Here is a 15,842-nt window from a genome sequence, read left to right as displayed (position 1 = left end):
TCATTAGGAAAGTAAGTCACAATCTCTTCTTGCTTGTGAATCTGCTTCACTTTTTAAAACCACATAAAAATAGAATAAATGATGTGGCAAATTATTGTGGAAACAAATCAGCTGTTAAAAACAACCCCTTTATTCTCTGACCCAGTATAAACAAACAGCAGCAAATAAAATAATCTATGTTTTTTACAGTTCTAATGGTAAGTACTTTGAAAGCACCGTAGAGAGAAAGAACAACAGTCAGACAGACAGACGGCGAGCAAGCCAGAAAAAGGCAGAAAGATGGCTACGGCACACATACATATATACACAAATCCCTGGTAACAATAATTCTTATTTCTGCACTCATGATCGCATGATTGTAAGCCATTCAATCAATACCAAATGAACGGAGATGGAGAAGAATACACCAACATGCAAAGCAACACTTATCCACAATAATAAACAGTTCTTATCTCTTCCATTATGTAAAAAACAAGAACAACTCTTAGGAAACATTAGTTTTTGCTGTTGTTTCCTTAAATATAAACATTCTGAAATATACAAAAAGCATGTTATACATTTTTGTTGATCTTTGTCTCAGAACCATTTTAAGTAGCCTACATTTTACTAACCTCCACCTCACAAATATTACAAGCTAGATATTATAAGGAACTGATCCCATATGGCATTGAAAAAAGAGAACTGAAAATGTCAGCAGCAGATTAAGTATAATTTATCTAAATGTGGTCCATGGCCCTTCTACATTATACACTGTATTGCCCTTAAGCCATGGGTAACTGGTACAAGATAGAAAAATAGAAGTGATGGACTAGGAATAATGGCCCCAACACCCAAAACAGAAATCCAAAATCCAAGTTGACTAAGCCCCAGCTTTCTACCCAATGCAATACTGTGCAATCTCTCACTGCATTAGCATAGCCTGCTGGGAAACAGCAAATATAAGTTAAGGCTTTTTGAGGACCTGAGGAGTTTAAAAAACATGTGACGAGGCACACAAAAGGCAAACAACAGACAGAACATAGAAATATATGAATAGGATAATAGGAAAGACACACACGTCTGAATGTCCAATGTTAACAACAGGCGAACATCTGCAGATCAAATGGGAAGTAACTGAAGCCAGTGGATAGACAATGGCCTTCAAAGATTGCCGCCTTTATATGCAGCACAGTCAGAATTCTTTCAAACTCCTAGTTATTGACTTTCCCCTCCTTACCTCCTTCAGAAGAGAATTCAGTGCAAGGACTCACATGGAGTGAATGTTTAGACATCCTGGGCATCTTGGCCACTTAAACATGACCTCAGTGGACTGTGTCATATACGTTTTTGATAGCCCTCACCAAAGGCTAACACCTCTTGCTTTAATTCAGTCAATAAAGTCTATTTGTTTTGTTTGTTCCAAAAAAAGCAAAGCAAACAAAATAAAAGCTAGTTATGGCATACAAAATATGCATACTATATATATATATATATATATATATATATATATATATATATATATATATATATATATATATATTCAGTTTTTGAGTACTATCAGCTTTGGTAACAACAAATTCAAGATGAGCCATCCTGTTCCAAACAGCATTGCAAACTGCAAACCCATATTAGGGCTTTCTTAAGAGTCTCCTTTTTTAAACATATTGTTTCAAGCTTTTGGCCTGTGCGCTGCGTCATAAGGATGTCCGGGCTGTGAGTGACAGAGCTATTGTGCTGAGGGCTGAGAGAGTGGATACGCTGGATGCAGATCCAATTGCATTGGGACCTAGAGATGGACAAAGATAAGAAGACCATTAAACATCTGTGATGAACTTGACTGACTGCACAAGAAAGAAATAAGTCATTAGTCTAGTTACACTTTCATTTTATTAATACACACTATTTTGGTGTTTTGTGTTTGAATGACAGACTTTTGCAATGCTTTACACAGAAAAATACTAATTTAATCTAATTTAATCACTTTAATCAAAAACTACACCAAGTTACATATGTAACCCAGTTCCCTGAAAAGAGAACGAGATGCTGCATCAAGGTTGTTGCTAAGGGAACATCAATACTCATGGTACACACTGATCGATGTCTGTGCCAGAAGCCTTGAGAGAGCACTACCGGACTGGGAACAGATTATAAAACCTGATAAAGGTCTGTGGAAAGGACCAGCCTGCTGCAGCACAAATTTCTTCAAGGGGAACACCCCTGATCAGAGAACTGGAAAAGGCAATACCCATAGTTAAGTGAGACCAGACTGCCCCATTCTGGTTTTCATGGCAGTCAAACAACCGCCACAAGCTTGAGTGCCGGACATAAGTTCTTAAGGCCCTTACCAGGTAGAGCAAGTGCAGCCCTGTTTCACCGACTTGTGGGGTGATGAACACTAGGCCTGTAGGACGACTGGACAACTGACCATCCTGGGGACATATCTCACACTGGGGTGCAGGATAGGACATGCCAGGTGCAAATTCTAGGCAGGCTGGGGCAACTGACTGGGCCGCTAGAGTCTCTACCACCTCAGATGAGAGACCTGACTCTATGGTCCCCCTGAGGTGCCATACCCAAAGCTTCCACATCTCGGGGCGGGTGTAGGCTTGCCCCATGTGCCTGAGAGAGGAGATCGTTCCTGATAGGGATCTCCCATGGAGTGCCGTCTAGGAGGGAGACTAGGTCCACAAGCCAAACTCGATTGGTTCAACGAGGAGCCACTAGAAGAAGGTTGACTCGATTGTAGTGCACTCTAGCTAGGACCTCTGGAAGCAGAGCTACCTGGGGAAAATCTTACAGTTGTAGCCTCGGCCACGTCTGTACCAGGGTATTCAGACCCAGAGGGGCCAGATTAGAGAGGGAATACCATAGCGGAGAGTGGGTCGACTCCTTGGAGGCAAACAGATCCACTTCTGCTCGGCTGAAAATCTGCCAAATGCGCTCCACCAGCTATGGGTGGAGACACCACTCCCCAGGCCTCAGGTCTTCTTCCCGATTTACATGCCCTGAAATGAAAATCGCACTCAGCAAAAGAAATCTAGCCTTTGCCCAGAGCAGAATCTGCTGCACCAACCTGAACAGAGGGCACACACCAACTGCCCTGACGACTGATATAGGAAACCACCGCAGTGCGGACTGTGTGCAAAGGATACCTATCTTTGTCCTTTATCCCTGTACTAGCTCAACCATGGAACGGCTTATGTCATGGGCTGTCTGCTTTGTGGCATGGATCGCCACAGTTGAGTTCTTTTAGCAAGTCAGCTTGGTAGTCCTGCAAGACCTATGATGTGCAGGGCCACACTATATTGGCCTGCTGCCATGTAAGCCTTTCCCACAAGAGCTGAGGTGACTCTACATGGCTTAGAAGGAATCACAGACTTCCTCCATGCGGGCAATCTAGGGGAGAGATAACTCACAAGCATCTCTTAAACTCTAAGCATGGTCTCATACCCATTATTTTTGAACTTGCCAAAAAAATAGAAGTGGTCTGGGAAAAGGGACAGGCTGAATAGGGATTCCCCAGGACCTCAATACCTTAACATGGGAATCTGGGAGATGACATGCGGCCTGAAGTCAGAAAGCGATTGTCTATCTTAGAACAGGTGTCACTAACTTCCTCTTTAGACAAATTTAAATTTCATTTAGCAAAAAAGAGCAATACCCCCTCAAGGAGCCCCTCAAAGGCTACTGATATCAGTGGCAGATCAGAATATGCAAGCCCCTCCTCGCTTATAATTGAGCTCCTCAGCACTTGATGCGAAATGAAACATATTTTCTACTGGGGCGGGTAGAAATCGTCATGGGAGCTCCAGAATCCAAAAACGAAGAGATCAGAGTCAGCGGAGAGAGCAAGAGAAAGTGAAGGAACTGTCTCTTGATCTGCTACCATTAACTCAACCTGTGAACACAATGGTCAAATATGTCACGCTGCCTCATGCAGACATGGGACCTGAACCACAAGGTGCAGACACTTAGCTAGAAAATATAGAAAAGTTTGTTCAGAGTTTACGCAGAGGAAATCTTGTAAAATGCAAGTGGCCAGCTCCCTCAAGAGTCGACCGGGCATGCTCCTCTCCAAATAAAAAAAAAAAACGCAAAGAGAGTGTGTAGTTGTCCTCCGTAATATACTGTAGCAGGGGCACATACTGTATGCACACACCTCTTTAAATGCTTTCTTGCCAACATGTTTTATCCCCATGTTTTTTTTTTATCCCCTAGCACATTCAAATATTTTTTTCCGGGTCTATACAGACAGGACAAACAATTGACACAAACATACACAGAGTGCTTCCTGAAGACAGCTGGAGTAATGTGACGTAGATGCCCTTATATGGTTTTTGCTGGCATGTATTCCCTTCGTCACATGTCCTGTCTGAGGCTATAAATTGGCGCGTATGCAGACAGAGCTTCAGACAACACAACTTGCTATTTGGAATTAGGCTGTTGCTATAAACAATAACATATTAGATCATACAGATTAATAAATACCTGTATTTTTTCTTTTTGTATTTTTTTTTATTAAAAAACTCTTTTAAACCCTAGCAGTGTTGAATTCTTTAATATCTAATATTGATTAATTTCATAAAAGGAATGATGTCTTGGACATAAGGTATATAATTCCGCTGGCTCTAATATATTACTACTGCTTTAATAATTATACAATAAAAATAACTGCAATCGTTGTAGACTGTTGTAGTTAAGATGAATTAAACTCTACTTTATGTACTGCTATTGGAAATTCAACTCCATGGTAATAGCTATCTGCTTTGCCGTTGCATCACACCAACCCATTGTTAATTTATTTTTCCTTAAACAGCATCCCCTGTTGTGTTTATTCCTTATTTATTATTAATTACTTATTTAATAATCCAGTTCTACTCTTCATAAGACAAATTGTGATACAAGCATATTTTCCACGAATCTGGATCTGAAGTTTTAAATAATTCTTTCCCTAAAAATATTTTTCTAAAACCACAGGGAAACACATACCAGATATTCTTGGGATTGTGATTTGTTTGCTGCTGCTGCCCTCTCCTCCTTCTCCGAAAGGCTTGATCTGAATGATGTATTCTTCATCTGGAGGCAAAGACAGCTCCACTGATGTAGTGTTGGTCTCCATCACTCTAGGACGACTGTGACGGTTTTGCTTATACAAAACCTAGGACGAATTGCAAAAGTTATTCAGTAAACAAACAATAAAAAAAGATGGCCTTTGCATTCTGTTACATTCTGCTACTTAAACCTTACATTATTAACAAGGACTTTTTGTAAATTAAAAATTTTAGTTCACTTTTCACTCTTAAAAAGCATGAAATTAATTTTTATAATCCCAATATATAATATATATTACATTTAAATCAGACTGATCTAATAATAACAAAATTTAGAATCAAAATGGCTGGCCCTTGTAATCAATATATGTATATATAACTTAATAATATATTGTTTTATTTATTAGAGCTCACAAGACCTCAAATATGTACAATCAGGGTACCCCCACAAGCATACCAATGAATTTTGTTTTAATATATATTGTTATTTCTGATACTAAATGAGGTACCTTATATCCCATGACCTCAGATTCATTCTCCAAAGCTTTCACTTGCTCCCAATTCAGTATGATCTTGGAGTTGGATGTGTTCCACATTACCTTTACAGGAGGCTGACTGGGAGCTAAAAACAAACAAAAATGCTTTTACAGCTTTATGAAAAAAAAACAACAACATAAAACCATTATACATGACTGGCAATATATGAACTTCAGCTCAGATTAATTCATTCATATAATGCAGATTTATTCCTGAAACATTTGTGCTTACGAGGTTTCTTGGTGGTCACATTGACTGCTGCACTTGGAGGTCCAGCTCCAGCTGAATTGTAGGCTCTCACTGTGATATAATATGTCCTGCTTCCTTTTAAACCCTGAATAATAGCAGATGTCCGATTTCCCACTGTCCTTAACACACTAGCCATATCTTCTTTCTCCTTCTTCTCCCAGTATCTCAACTAAAAGAGGGAGATTGAGAGAAAAAGAGATAAATACAGAATGACTATATTAAGCCAACTCATAACTGGCCTCCTTTTAGTTAAAAAACAACAACAAAAGATTTGTTTAGATGGTTCTTAAATAATTTTAAGAATAACACTTCTTAAATAATTTTGCCATCTTGGCTACTAGGTATGTTAAAGAAACACAACCTTTAATTATACAGCTCTGAAAAAAAAATTGAGACTTTTGTCTGGTTTTACTATTTATAGGTATGTGCTTTAGTAAAATTATCAGTTTTAACACATTCCAGAGGTTTCCAATGGGATTCAGGTCTGGAGATTGAGATGGCCATGACAAACTCTTGATGTGGTGGTCCTCCATCCATACCTTGATTGACCTAGCTGTGTGGCATAAAGCATTGTCCTGTTGGGAAATAAAACAATCCTCAGAGTTGGAAAACATTGTCAGAAGCAAGTTTTCTTCCAGGACAACCTTGTACGTGGCTTGATTCATGTGCCTTCACAAAGATGAATGTGCTCGATTTCAGCCTTGCTGAAGTACCCCAGATCATTTCCAATCCTCCACCAAACTTCACAGTGGGTGTGAGGCCTTTACAGGTCTCTGTCTAACCATTAGATGATCAAGTGTTGGGCAAAGGTGAAAATTGGTCTCATTATAGAGGTTGACCTTATTACAGTCCTCTAGGGGTCAATCCTTATGTTCCTTCTTTGCATGACTTCAGCCTTGCCTCTATGACCCATTTCGAAACATCTTCATCCTGCACTTTACCCCGGGTGCCATTTGGTAGTCTTTTTGTAGGTCCCTTGATGTCACCCTATGGTTGTTAAGTGACATTTGTATGAGTTGGCGAGTCAATGGAGGGTTGTTTTTGCCCTGTGCTGGTTTGTAGCTTTGTAGTTTCCAATGTCTTTGACTGCTGTCTTTGAAATTTAAAGGATATAGGGCAACTTGATGCTGACAGTATCCTTCTTCCAGGAAGACAATTGAACCCTTCTTTTCCTCACTCAAAAATATTCTGCATTTGATTAGACTCCAGTTACTTTTGAGGTACTACTAGCACTGTCTTTGCCATCCAGCTGGTCCAATTGGTAACAACAGCTGTGTTTTTTATACTTATCTTTGCTAAATAAGGTTTGATTCAGATAATCACCCAATTAGTACTTCATTAAGCAGAATGAGCTGTGCCTGTGTTGGAATTCAACAGATACTGGAATGATATGGCTGCCACACATGTAGAGATGCTGGTTTAAAAAAAAAAATTACAGTAGTCTCTTAATTTTTTCCAGAGCTGTATGGTACAGATCATTACACTTCATTCAGATGAATGTCGAATTTGCAAATTAACCTTGCTTTATGGGTGATACACCTAGTCAATTGGTCGATTACACTACACTGTAAATAACCATGGAAAAAGGCTTGCTGGAATTGATTATAATGTGCACAGTCGTCTCCAAAATGGACAATTCTTTTGTTTTTGCTATATACTGAAGATATCTCAGTTACTTAACAAGATAAATATAATGCTGACTAATAGATTAATTCCTGATTTTTTAATATCTTGATGGATTAAAAAAATTCAAACATGGTACCATTTGTTTGAATGCATCCATTTAAGGAATCAAAAATATTGGAATATGTGGAATACAAGTATTTCTTATTGCCCATGTGTGCCATGTTCTACTCATGGTTCATTCCTGGGTTTTCCCTGTGAAGACTGCATTTAATGTTAATAAGGATAAACCAACATGAAGACCAGAGAGCAGGTTGTGGGAGAAAAGAAAGACATTAATGGATTGCTTGCAGAGCCATTGCCCAAGTATTGAGCATAACCAATACAACAATTTGGAATGCCCTTTAACAAAATGATGAAAAAAGCATATGTGCAGAGAAAGAAATTAAGTGCTTATGATTCAAAACATACACACTGAAGCACAGAGGAGGCAATGTAATGTCTTGGGCTCACTAATCATTAATGAATATATAATTCATAGTAGTAGCAGTAGATTGAATTCAAAACTACAGTAAGATCCTGTCTGCCAATTTATAGAGAAATGCATGCAATCAAATTGGGGGGAAACTTCAGCTAGATAATGACAACACAACAAAGGACTTCATCAGGGGAAATAGTGAAAGGATTTACAAAGTCAATCATGGAACCTTAACTCAATTGAGCATGCATTTCATCTCATGAAGTGGAGAATGAAGGGAGAAACGTCCCAAATAACAGAAAAGACTAAAACTTCACAAAAGTCACAAAAGAAGATGCAATAGTTGTGCAAACAAGTGCGTTTACATCAACATGGGATGATGCAAGAGCTCTGTGTTTGTTTCCAGTTACTGCTCAACACTAGTGGAGTTTGAGACTGTTAGATGCAGACCATTTTATTTACCACGTAAATTCACCACTGTTTTCTTTGTTCGAGTGTACATTCCCCCACGGATGCTAAGGAGGCACGACTGTATGTGAGCTGTATTGAGCTATAAACAATCTGCAGAATGCCCTCCCTGACAGACTGTATATTATCAGTGGAGATTTCATTCATGCAAATCAGTGCTCCCTAAATTCCTTCAGCATTTGGACTTTGCAACAAGGAGGCAAACACGCAGGATCTTGTTTACACAAACATCCCTGGCACGTACCATGTGGAGCCCTGCCCAATCTTGGCTACTCAGAACACATCTCCACATCTCTAAATAGTGGCAAGAAGAAAGCCACTGCTGAAAGAAAGCCATAAGAAATCCTGTTTGCAGTTTGCAAACATCATTTGGAAGAAGGTGCTCTGGTCAGATGAGACCAAAATTGAACTTTTTGGCCAAAATTCAGAACGTTATGTGTGGCGGAAACCTAACACTGCACATCACCCTGAACACACCATCCCACCGTGAAACATGGTGGTGGTAGCATCATGTTTTGGGGATGCTTTTCTTCAGCAGGGACAGGAAAGCTGGTCAAAGTTGATGGGAAGATGGATAGAGCCAAATACAGGCAATCTTAGATGAAAACCTGTTAGAGTCTGCAAAAGACTTGAGACTGGGGTGGAGGTTCACCTTCCAACAAGACAATGACCCTAAACATACAGCCAGAGCTACAATGGAGTGGTTTAGATCAAAGCATATTCATGTGTTAGAATGGCCCAGTCAAAGTCCAGACCTAAATCCAATTGAGAATCTGTGGCAAGACTTGAAAATCGCTGTTCACAGATGCTTGCCATCCAATCTGAATGAGCTTGAGCTATTTTGCAAAGAAGAATGGGCAAAAAATTCACTCTCTAGATGTGCAAAGCTGGTAGAGACATACCACAAAAGACTTGCAGCTGTAATTGCAGCGAAAGGTGGTTCTACAAAGTACTGACTCAATGGGGCTGAATACAAATGCATACCACACTTTTCAGATATTTATTTGTAAAAATAATTTGGACACCATTTATCATTTTCCTTCCACTTCACAATTATGTGCCACTTTGTGTTGGTCTATCACATAAAATCCTAATAAAATACATTTTTGTTTGTGGTTGTAACGTGTCAAAATGTGAAAAAGGTCAGTGGGTATGAATACTTTTGCAGGGCACTGTAATCCACAGAAGTCTGCTGGACAAGTCAACATTCCTGCCATCGTGCTCAGAAAATGCGCAGAACAGCTATTGGATGTATTCACTGACAGCTTCAACATTTCCCTGAGCAGCGATGTTGTTCCTACTATCGTCCCCATGCCAAAGAAGTCTACAGTGTCCTGCCTCAATGACTTTCGTTCCATTGTAATCACACCTATCCTGATAATGTGCTTCGAGAGCCTTGTCATGAGGCACACCAAGACCCAGCTTCCACCCTCACTGGACCACCTGCAGTTTGTGTATCATCCAAATCGCTGCACAGTTGAGGCCATTGCTACGACCCTCCATCTGGCCCTTATCCACCTGGACAATAAAGATGCACACAAACAAATCCGTTCATAGACTCCTGTTCAGCATTCAACACAATCTCAACACCTGATTGAGAAGCTAATCCTGGATTTCCTGACTCAGTCCCCACTCAGTCTGGATCAGGAACAGCATCTACAGCACCACCACACTGAACACTGGGGCATCTCAGAGCTTTGTGCTGAGTCCACTGCTGTTTAATCTGCTGACTCATGACTGTGTAGCAATGCACAGCTTGAACCACATGAGCAAACTCACTCATCAGCAAGAACAATAAATCAGCATACATAGAGGAGGTGCAAGAGCCAATAACCTGTATCTGAATGTTGATAAAACTAGTTAGAGCACAGAGCAACCATTCTCCACTGAACATTGAAAGATCCTCAATGGAGATAGTCAAGAGCAAAGAAATTCCTTGGTGTTCATCTGCTGGAGAACTTCACCTGTTCACTCAATATCATCTCCACCAGCAAAACAGCCCAGCTCTAGCATCCATGTTCTAGAGAAGGACCATTGAGAGCATCCTGAGCAGCTGCATCACTGTCTGGTTTGGGAATTGTTCCGTCTCGGATCTCAAGACAGCTGAAAAGTTTATTGAAATCTCTCCCCACTATCACAGACTTTTACACCACAAGCTGCATCCGCAAAGCCAACAGCATTGTGAATGACCATACACACTCCTCTCACACACTCGTCACCCTCCTGTCATCTGGGAAAATGAACCGAAGCATTCAGGCCCTCACAACCAGGCTGTATATATGGTTGAAATGACAATAAAAGCTTCTTGACCTGACTTGACTTGTCTTGACTTTACTTGACTTGACCAGTTTGGTGATATTAGTGGGCAGTTACTGTAAGCAATTGATATGCAGCCACATGTTAAGTGTTATTCAAGTTTATTTTTATTCAAGTTAAGTTTATGATTAAATACTTTATTCTTCAAGTCAAGTCAAGAGGCTTTCACTGTTATTTCAACCGTATAAAGCTGAAAATGAAACAAAGTTTCTCGAGGACCATGGTGTTACAAAAATGACATAAATCTCATAAACCAACACAGAGATAAAGACTAAAGTTATCTTTATGTGAAAAAAAAATTGTGTGGTCTTCCAACAAAGGTTGTTGGTCTTTTGTCTGCTCCCTTTTCGGGACACCACAGTGGATCACATGGTCCGCATATTAGATTTGGCACATTTTCTTTGAATTTTTTTTTTTTTTTTTATGGCAATGCTTTTCCTGACGCCCTTTTCATCCAGGCTTGGGACTCTTCAGTGGCTGGGTGAACTCCCTGCCTAGGTATTAAGCCCATGCCATTGCAATGAGAGCACAGGATCCTGAGATACCATCTTTTAAATTGTTTCAGACATCTAGATGTGTAAATGAAATCTAAAATTATTATCAATCATCTCATATTGATCTTTTGATCTCAAACCCAGATGTCTTCAGTGTATAGTCAACACAATATAATTTGTTTTGCTGTTTTATTAATTTTGAAGGGGAATGCATCTTCTAGTTTGAATTCTAGTGCTCAGGACACAGACTGTTTTTCTAGGTAGCTTGAGAAATATTCTCCATACTTCAGTTAATTTTGTAAGGTTTAATGTACTTTCTTTAATATGCATTACCTTTGCAGCCTTATGTCAAATTAAAAATGCAGTCAGCAAGGCAAGTATTCCCTGGTCAGATGTATAGTTTAAAAAAATCAATAATTCATTAAATTTTTTATTACACTAAATAGCATCACTAAAACGCTTAGATTCAGCAACAGCCATATTCAGAGCTAATGGAGGAAAAAGTATTTGAAAACGACAGCTCTGCTACAAGCAAACAAAAGATTAGATGTGTCCACATGCAGCATGTTAGTAGAGAGAGTATCTGCTGAATTAACATGTACAGTATATAGAACTTGACAGCCATCAATACTTGAACTCAGTGAAGATTTAAAGCCTTATTAGATACTCAGTGTAGCACAAAATAAAGCAGACTATTCAGAAATTTAAACATAGACTTTTCTGACGTGTAAGTATGTGATTAAGTCTCTATTTTCTATGCCAGTACCATAAGCAGCATAATATGTGATTTGGGTTGTACGAAATGTAAATATGTAAACAGTGTAAACATGGGTAAACATAGCTAATACATTGAATGCAGAAATTGTAAATGGTAATTAATTAATTATTTACTTAGGACATTGTATGGCAATCCAAACTAGCATCCTATTACATTATCAAATTAATGTTTTTTAATATAAAAGAAGATTTTCTGAGCTTTCTTACAATCCAGGTTATTAGACACATCTACCTTGTATGTGTACACTTATAGACTAGAAAATATCTTTCACAGACCCAGAATTTGAGGCTCCTACTGTTATTTTTCAACACAGAAGTGACACTGAGGTGCTTAAAAGCCCAACAAATATGTGCCTGATACACAGGGCAACACTCTTAGTTTCAGCCCTCCACCATATTAAATAAGCCAGCAGTGGTACTATGGAAAAAAGGCATCCATTTTTTGAATAGCAGCAGATGAGCTACAGTCAGTGAATATATTTTATACCTTCTTGAGATATAACTAAATATGAGTACATTATTCAGATTGCAAACTATCGTTTGGCAAGCTTTCCAGAAAGGTTTATAGGGCGTTTGGTTGAGAATAGAGGTGTGTATAGAGATTTGGATACCATGGGGAAACAATAAAAAAGTCACATGAGTGGCAGATTTAAAATGCACCAATGAACAAACAGTCAAATATGATGCTGAAAGGACATACAGTGCCACACATTCAACATTATAATGATGTAAGTTAGATGTTATAAGTTTTACAGGGCCAACTGAATTTGTTAGAAAATACTGTCGGCAGGTATAAAAAATTCTAATCTAAAAATCGGTATATATATTTCTAGACCATTGATGTAAATTGTACAATCACTGCAGATTTTCTGCAGCTTCTCAGGCTTAAGTTTTTGACTTACATTTACATTTAGTAATTATGAATTTATTTATTCTGAAATGAACACAGCCTATTAAAGCGGCTATTAGTGGTTAGACAGTTTGCTTTTTTTTATTTTAATGAAAAATGCATTAATTAAGCCATTACTCCAGCAACAGACATAAGCTGTTCATACCTGAGTATACTGTATGTGGAAAATCTGTGGCATTGTGAAAAGTAACTATGAAATAGACATGTTATAAATCAAAAGCTTATTCAGTTTAATTTAGCTCCTATACTTACTTACTTTTTCAACTCATACTCATGACATATTCATGACAAAGTTTCCTAAGAACTGAATGAACATAATGCCTGTTGGGTCTTACAGTTACACGTTTGTGAATTCTGCCAAAAGCACAGAGGCTGGTAATTCTGCACTGCTACTGATATGCTATAGTGCCAACATTAGGTTCTCAAATAAATTATTGCTTTAAGTAGTACCTCATAGCCAAGAACACGCCTTCTGTTTGTACTCCATGGAAGGGTTTTCCATGTCACCTCCAACTCTGATGCTGAAAGACTCTGAACCCTTACCCTTGTAGGTGCTCTGGCAGGTTCTGAGACAACAGGAGAAATCATTTTGAGTATATACAAACACACTTCTAATAAATCCCAGCAATCTTATTTTTGGGGGGAGGAGGATAAAGGGAGGGAATGTCCTGTTTTTCCCACCCAAAAGCTAATGGTCCTCTGTCACATGACATCTACTAACTGGAGGGGGGCAAACACATTCTTTCTTCAAGACCCAAGAAGCCAACCTCTGCATCTTTTCAAACTGCTCAAATTCAAATTTTTGAGTGTCACTGTGATTGTAGAGGTTAGAAAGTATACCATCCCTTCCACCCAAACAGCGTATCCAATTTTGCTCTCTTGGATCTCAGCCATGAATTAACAAAGGAAGTAACAAAAATCTGTGTACCTTCTTCACCTGAGTAGATAGTGACAACTGGCCCAAATGGCCCTTCACCCTTGTTGTTGTAAACGCCCACTTTGACCTGGAACTTGGAGAATGGTTGAATGCTTTCATTCTTGAAGATGTATTTGGATGCCTCTGCAGAAGGTACAGCAGCCTGCATCCAACCTGTGGCACCATAAGGTCGAAAAGCCACCACATAGCCAAAACCTGGGCCATTCTGAAGTTCCTCAGGAACAGGCTGCAGCACACATGATTTATATGTTAAACAAATCTTGGAGAGGTTCAATACAGAATTATCAAAGTTGAGAAGCTTCAGCATTTACAGGTGACTCCCTTAAAGTGCCTTACATAAACATTCATATCCCTATTCATATTTTTTAGTATTACATACTGGAACTGAAGTGGACGTAATTGGGAACATAGCCTGCAATATTGATGTAAGAGGAAAATATATGGAAAATTATTTACATATAAATACAATAAAAATTATATAAGTTATGATTACATATTTACCACATTAGAGTCACATTAGAGGTCACATCATTTGATGATTGACATGATCTCTATATATACATCAGTTTCAGGATGGCTTCAGAGATAAAAAAGAACATATCTAAACAAACAGCATCTTTATGACCAGACTGCTATCAGAATATATTCAGGACAAAGTTCTGTATTATTATTAGGTTTAAGTTATTTAAAATAAATATATACAAAGCATATACCATGGTAAAACATAAACATTGCTGTTCACCATCAATCTCAATCCAGTGGGCAATTATGGCAAAATGAATGGGCAAAAATATCTGGATAAAGATGTGCAAAGCAGATAAAGTCATAAAAAGGAAGACCTGCATATGATGTCTGATTCTTTCTGGTTAATTCAAACTTTGTGTTCAAGAGACTTCAAGAGACTTCTCTAAGGTGCTTCTCATGAATTAAATGATGGAATGTAAATGTAATCAGGTATTTAGTGGATCTCCTACTGAGAAAATGAGTTACTTTAAACAACAATTAAAAAAAAATCCAGAACCACATGCAAGTGTAATGTGTTGATGGAGTATAAATCAATGGAGAGAAAACAAAAGCTACTGCTTCATTAAAACATGTTTTAAAAAGACTTTTTTATACATAGAGTGCTGGTGGAAAATTATACCAACCTTGACAGATGTGGCTCTCATTTTTGTGCTTAGCTCTTACAAACTAGTACAATTTAATATTACTTTGACAGCCAGATCCAGCTAGAAAAATAATATTATCCTTTTAAAAGATTAAAAGCTTTTTTATTGTCACAGATATTGCTTCTAAGTCTCAACAAAAATCATTGTCATGACATACCCAAACACATTTTTATAAATACATACATACATATACATGGTACAGTGGTCATTTTACCTCCCAAGTGATAACTAATTCTGATCTGCTTCCACCACCTCCACTCACATTAGCTGGAGCAACCTTGGGGACTGAAGGATAAAAATATAACAGATTGTATTTATAACAGAAAATACAAATGTACACTTAATAGAATCAAGGGTCTGTCAGTTTAACTACAGTATTTGTAATTACTGCTGGTAACATACAGTATGTAACTGTGGTTTGTTGATCATCGTATATAACCTCTACAGATGATGGAAAACGATTATAAATGATACACAAAACAGCAATGTGTATAAAATATTGGGTATTGTTTCCAGTAAGGTATCAGAATGTTTAACCAGTTTGGATTGTGTCACTATACAGCTCTGACAAATGAAATGCTCTCATTGAGTTTAGTCTTTGATGGGTTCATTTGGAGAGATTCTGTGCTGCATATGAGTGTTTGTGCTGCTTTGATGGTTGATATAGCTGACCATTATACAATTGTCTTAGTGGACCAGCAAAAAGACAATGTCTCAGAACTGGTAAGAAGAACTTCTCTGCCAGGAAATTGACTGCCCTCAGTTTCAGATGATTTATTGATTGATGTGTTCTAATCTGACAGAAGGGGGGAATTGGGGGGACTATTCTTGTAGCACAGTTTTTTACCAAGCAA

The 15,842-nt window shown here is 38.4% G+C and overlaps 1 protein-coding gene across 2 annotated transcripts in view; it reads right to left on the bottom strand.

Moving 5' to 3' along the window:
• Positions 1 to 1,514: 1,514 nt before the first annotated feature.
• cntn4 (contactin 4) overlaps positions 1,515 to 15,842 on the bottom strand; it is a 150,914-nt gene continuing 136,586 nt past the window's right edge. Inside the window, exons 17-23 of one of the 2 annotated variants that reach the window (XM_060868386.1) lie at positions 15,203 to 15,273; positions 13,820 to 14,045; positions 13,333 to 13,448; positions 5,799 to 5,985; positions 5,540 to 5,652; positions 4,969 to 5,137; positions 1,515 to 1,765 (exon numbers count right to left, since the gene is read on the bottom strand). In XM_060868386.1, coding sequence (XP_060724369.1) covers positions 1,674 to 1,765; positions 4,969 to 5,137; positions 5,540 to 5,652; positions 5,799 to 5,985; positions 13,333 to 13,448; positions 13,820 to 14,045; positions 15,203 to 15,273 — 974 coding nt within the window. In that variant the 3' untranslated portion in view covers positions 1,515 to 1,673. Of the gene's footprint in view, positions 1,766 to 4,968; positions 5,138 to 5,539; positions 5,653 to 5,798; positions 5,986 to 13,332; positions 13,449 to 13,810; positions 14,046 to 15,202; positions 15,274 to 15,842 lie in introns of both variants that reach the window. The other variant, XM_060868385.1, reaches the window with a different exon arrangement.

Source organism: Tachysurus vachellii, chromosome 4, assembly GCF_030014155.1.
Source record: "Tachysurus vachellii isolate PV-2020 chromosome 4, HZAU_Pvac_v1, whole genome shotgun sequence".
Taxonomy (NCBI): domain Eukaryota; kingdom Metazoa; phylum Chordata; class Actinopteri; order Siluriformes; family Bagridae; genus Tachysurus; species Tachysurus vachellii.
Note: the sequence above shows the minus strand (reverse complement) of the source record. Positions and strands in the feature narration are given on the sequence as shown.